The 6,000-nt window shown below is 42.2% G+C and overlaps 1 protein-coding gene across 1 annotated transcript in view; it reads right to left on the minus strand.

The window, feature by feature from the left end:
• FAM98B (family with sequence similarity 98 member B) overlaps positions 1–3,941 on the minus strand; it is a 43,128-nt gene extending 39,187 nt beyond the window's left edge. The window contains exon 1 of the mRNA XM_066388440.1: positions 3,827–3,941. Coding sequence (XP_066244537.1) covers positions 3,827–3,897 — 71 coding nt within the window. The 5' untranslated portion in view covers positions 3,898–3,941. The remainder of the gene's footprint in view (positions 1–3,826) is intronic.
• Between the last annotated feature and the right edge of the window lie 2,059 nt (positions 3,942–6,000).

Raw genomic sequence — 6,000 nt, forward strand, 5'->3', positions numbered from 1 at the left:
GTCACTGGCTTGGGCAAGGGGTCACTCACTCTGCTGTAGCTCCTTGGTTAAGGCACATATGATAAAGTAATCAATGAATAACTAAGGAGACTAAGGAGCCGCAACAAAGAACTGATGCATCTCATCTCTCTCCCTATCCTGTCTGTCTATCCCTATCTGTCCCTCTCTCTGTCATTAAAAAAAAAATAAAAAATCTATCACTAATCCCTAAGATTACTCTAGGTTTTACTGTCCTGTATGTCATCCTGTTCTTTTCCTTTAAAGCACTTATTACAGTCAATAAATATGTTTGAACATGTCTGTTTCCCCACTAGACTGTAGCTCCACGAGGACAGGGACCAAGTCCATTTTGCTCACCACTGACTTCTCAGAATAATGTCCAATATAGAGTTGTGCTCCATAAATATTTGAAATAAACGTCTCTCCATAATGGTGGCTTTCCCCCTAGGCTTTTTTTAATACATGCTTATACTGCACCCCCCATAATTCAGTCATTTTGTGGTATTTACTAGACTAGAACATTTTTCACAAGCTCCATATATGATTTTGATGTGCAATCAGGGTTGAGATCCACTGTTCTACAAAATCATAAACTGTGAAAGACTTCTGAAATCATCTGCTCCAGCTTGCTCCTTTCACGATGAGAAACTAAGTCATTTCTACCTTGTTTTCATTTATAACAGACGATACCACTAAATTGTTCTTCACATAGATGTCCAATTCTAACTACTCCCTTTAATTTTTTATTTTATCTTACCAACTAAAGTACCTTCATAATATCTCACATTTTTAATTTTACCTATTGATTTTTAGAAAGAGAAAGGGAGAGAGACAGAGAAAGAGAGAAACATCACTTTGTTGTTCCAATTATTCATGCTGTCTTCGGTTGATTCTTCTATGTGCCCTGACCAGGGATCAAACATACAATCTCAGCATGTCAGTATGACGTACTAACCAATTAAGCTACCAGGCCAGGACCTCTCATGTGTTTTAATCACAATGGAAAATCCATTATTCACAATCTACATAGATTGTGATAAAACAGTATTCAATTATGACACTTACTGTAAGTAAACAACTTTTTTTCCTACATTTTATTATCATTATAGGAAAATTTAAACTTCAAAATCTTGACTGCAGTTATTCCAGAAAGAAATCAACTCTAAAGTGTGTAAACTTTACCTGACTAGGCAGTGGCGCAATGGATAGAGCTTCAGCCAGGGACACAGAGGACCCAGATTCGAAACCACAAGGTTGCTGGCTTGAGTGCAGGTTCATCAGCTTGGGGCGGGGAGGTCACTGGCTTGAGCATGGGATCAAAAATATGATCCCATAGAGAACCAAGACCTAATTTTTTGTTGAGTTTGGGGAACAGGTTGTTAAAATGGCACTTGTAATCAGGGTTCTCTCTAAGGTGGGTGTCTGTGTGGCTGCCCAATGTGGAAATCACATATTTACATTACATTCCTTACTCTTTTTTAACGTTCATCTGGCTGGAGCCCAAAGGTTGCTGGCTTGAAGCCCAAGTTTACTGGCTTGAGCAAAGGGTCACTAGCTCAACTGGGGCCCCCCCTGGTCAAGGCACATATGAGAAAGCAATCAATGAACTAAAGTGCTGCAACAAAGAATTGAGGCTTCTCATCTCTCTCCCTTCCTATCTGTCTGTTCCTATCTGTTCCTCTCTCTGCCTCTCTCGCTCAAAAAATAATAAAATGAAGTGTGTAAACTTTTATTTTCCATATTACTCTGAAACCTATTTTCCTTAATAAAAATCAAGATTATAGCAAACTTCATTTTTCAAACAGCTATAATATAAACAAATCAAGGAATAAAGAAAGAAAAAAATGGACTGATTTTACTGTTTTCATAAACAATTTACAAAATCCCACTACAGTATTATTATCTGGAGTAGCTGGAGCTCAAACTGTTTGAGGCCTAAATACTTCAATTAAGTATTTTAATTTGTTTTGGTTACTTCCTTAACCAAGTTAAATGAAAATTTCCAAAGAATTTCACAGGAATAAAAACTGTCCCCTAAATAATCACTAGCTGTTTTCTTTCATTCAAACATTTATTCAGGATCTACTAAGTGCAAGGTCTGTACCACTGGGGCATTGCTAAGTAGATATCATCAGGGTCCCAAAGCAGCTGTTGATAGAGGAGCAAGTGTACCTTCAGGAAAAGATACAGGAAGGAGGGGTTTCAAGCTTCCTAACAGCACTGCAAATGCACAACCTAATCCCGTCAAAAAACTCCAGCATGTGGCAGGTAAACAACTGTGCAGATGGCTCCAATTTCTTTAACTTGTATTTTTTGACTCTCAACTATCTGGCCCTATGCTTACCTATGTGCATACTCTTTTTTTTTTTTTTCTTTATTCATTCACCCATTCATCCAACCACAACTTATTGTGCCAGCCACCACTGTAGAATGGTGTTGGGAACAAGATGGGTAAGCCACTTGTATTCCTGGAGCTGACTGGTGATGGGTGCAGGGCATTCAAGAAACTGCACAGGTTAAGGTAAATTGAACAGTAATAATGACTATAAAGAAAAACAAGCAGAGACTATGTTGCATATATTGCTCCCCTTGCTTGGAAGTATAAGCACCATCCCAGTTCTCATAGCATTTATCCAGTGGTGAGATTCAGCCGGTCCGCTCCAGTTTGGCAGAACCAAGACCTAATTTTTTGTTGAGTTAGGAGAACCAGTTGTCAAAATGGTACTTGTAATCAGGGTTCTCTCTATGGTGGGCACCTGTGTGGCTGCCCAATGTGGAAATCACAAATTTACATTCCTTACTCTTTTTAAAGTTTATCTGCACAACAGCATATTCTAAGTGCCCTATAGTAATGTTCATGCCATCCATAGGTGAAAAAATTGCAAGTGAGGACACCAATCAAGAAGCAATATAAAAAATCTTAAATAAGTTTCATTGTTTTTTGTCAGATATGATTTAATAATTTTTCACTAATATTTTAAAACTTTCTTATAATCTAGTTTTGTGTACCTCTTTTATTGTTATTTAAGTAGCAACTGCATGAAATAATAAAGCACCTTTCCATATATCGTCTTTTTATACTTAAAACGGTCAATAGGGTAGAGAACCGGGTGTTAAATTATTTGAATCCCACCACTGCCCTTACCGCTCTGAATTGAAAATACCAGTACACCCTATTACCACCCCCCCCCACACACACACACTATGTAAACTACTAGAAATCTGAAACTGTCTTCTCCTCTGTCTAGATTATGTATCAATGAACGCATATTAACACCAAGTAAATATGCTGTTAACGAACGGATGAAATGGTTGAATGAACTTAAGCTAAAACATTTCCTACGGTCAAGGCGGCAGGAGAGATTCGTTCGGAGAGCTAATTAAGCCACGGGTCATAACCGGTAGGAGACGGTCTCGGCAGCAGTCCGGGTTCCAGCACCTCTCACAAGGCGCTGCAAACACGTCAACAAAAAATACCAGCCCCGGGCCGGGGTTGGGACGTGCTTCCCGGGAGGGCTGGTGCTAGCCGCGCAGCTTCGCGCCATTGCCGCGGGTCCTGGCTGCAGAGTTCCCAGGCAAGGAGCTTGCAAGAAGGGGCCACGCGCCCCAGCTCTCCGGCCTTACTCCACCCCCACCCCCCAACCCCCAAACGTTCTTCTTTCCCGCCTCCCTCTTAACTCCGTCGGCGCCGGAGGGAGCGAGGCAGAGAAGGAGGCCTGCCCGGAGCTGCGCGAGCCCAGCTGAGGCCCACAGGGTGGAGACTGCGGCAGCCAGGCCGAGGGAGAGCTTGCGTTTTCGAGGGAAAGACGTCCCTAGGAATACTCACCCCAGCGCGTCTAGTGTATCCAGCACATCCCCCTCCATCGTAGGTTCGGGACCCGGTTCGGGCCCTCTCATGGTTCTCTGGCCCCAAGCTGTTCACCGCTCTAAAGAGCCCGCCGGAAACCGGCGTAACCGCGCCAAGGTTCCGGCTGGGGTCTTGCCCAGGACTGCCTAAGAGTGCCTCCAACTGGGGCCCTAAGCTTCTCGGCCAGGAGGCTGTCGGTACTCAGTACCTAAAACGACTTTTTATAGCAATAATAACTTTCTAAAATAATAATAGAAATAGTAATAAAAAGCCTTCTTTGTGTTAGGTTATATCTGTGCTGAAATCAATCTTAGCAAACATCGTGATTCTACCCACGTTGTTCCCAAACTATCGGACTCCCAGACCTCTCTTTTTGTAACAAAAATCCTGAAATGGAATATAACTATCTTGAGCTAAAATTTCAACGTAATATCATGTACCTGCACATATAATTTTTACATTATTATACACAGTAATGCTCCAACTTTAAGAAATAAAGGGCAGCTAATTTATAATTATATTGTTTATGAAATGTGTAAGACTGATGAAGTGATCAGATGTTTGCATCTATCTGTAGAATCTTTTTAGACATACACATTATATGTTTTATTGCCAATAAAATATAAATGAGGGCCCTGGCCAGTTGGCTCAGTGGTAGAGCGTCAGCCTGGCGTGCAGCAGTCCCAGGTTTGATTACCGGCCAGGGCACACAGGAGAAGCGCCCATCTGCTTCTCCACCCCTCCCCCTCTCCTTCCTCTCTGTCTCTCTCTTCCCCTCCAGTAGCCAAGGCTCCATTGGAGCAGAGTTGGCCTGGGGGCTGGGGATGGCTCTGTGGCCTCTGCCTCAGGCGCTAGAGTGGCTCTGGTTGCAACAGAGCGATGCCCCAGATGGGCAGAGCATCCCCCCCCCCCACCCCCCCACCCCCGTGGTGGGAATGCTGGGTGGATCCCGTTGGGGTGCATCCGGGAGTCTGTCTGCCTCCCCCGTTTCCAACTAAAGAAAAAAAAATGAGTTGTATGAGAAACATTAATAAAAGTTTAATGATGCCATCAAAAGAGCAATCAATTGTAAAATTTATAACAACTAAGAGAAAAAGAAAATAGAATAATTTAAAAAAACCACTTGATTGCATCTAAAACAGACAAAAAAGAAAAAAATTAAACTCTAAGATACCTGGATAGAAAGAGTAACATCAGAAAAAGCTATTAATGTAAGAAGTATCAGAGAAATGTAAATAGGGACATTTCATAATGATAAAAGTATCAAGACTACAGGAAGCTATAGCAGTCCTAAATGTTTATTTGCTTAATAACCAGTCTCAAAATACAGTGTGTCTGTAAAGTCATGGTGCACTTTTGACCGGTCACAGGAAAGCAACAAAAGACAATAGAGCCTGACCTGTGGTGGCGCAGTGGATAAAGCGTCAACCTGGAAATGCTGAGGTCGCCTGTTCGAAACCCTGGGCTTGCCTGGTCAAGACACATATGGGAGTTGATGCTTCCAGCTCCTCCCCCCCTTCTCTCTCTCTGTCTCTCCCTCTCCTCTCTAAAATGAATAAATAAATAAATTAATTAAAAAAAAAGACAATAGAAATGTGAAATCTACACCAAATAAAAGGAAAACCCAGTTTCTGTAGGATGATGTGGCAGCATGTGCGCATGCGCAGATGATGACGCAACACCGTGTATACAGCGGAGCAGCCCACGGCCATGCTAGTAGAGATGTGGACGGTACAGAGAAAAGTTCAGTGTGTTCTGTGGCTCGCTAAATTCGAATCCGTGACCAAAGTGCAGCATGAATATCGGCACATTTATAACGAAGCACCACCACATAGGAATAACATTACTCGGTGGGAAAAGCAGTTGAAGGAAACCGGCAGTTTGGTGGAGAAACCCCGTTCTGGTAGGCCATCAGTCGGTGACAAGTCTGTAGAGGCTATACGGGATAGCTACCTAAGGAGCCCTAAAAAAATCTGTGCGTGAGCCCACATCAAACTGCACTGAATAGGTATGAAACTGGGAGAGTTGTCCTTTTATTTGGTGCAGATTTCACATTTCTATCATCTTTTGTTGCTTTCCTGTGACCGGTCAAAAGTGCACCACGACTTTACAAACACACTGTATATAAATAAGAAAACCAAATTAACCTAAAA

The sequence above is a fragment of the Saccopteryx leptura genome, chromosome 6, assembly GCF_036850995.1.
Source record: "Saccopteryx leptura isolate mSacLep1 chromosome 6, mSacLep1_pri_phased_curated, whole genome shotgun sequence".
In the NCBI taxonomy this organism is placed as follows: domain Eukaryota; kingdom Metazoa; phylum Chordata; class Mammalia; order Chiroptera; family Emballonuridae; genus Saccopteryx; species Saccopteryx leptura.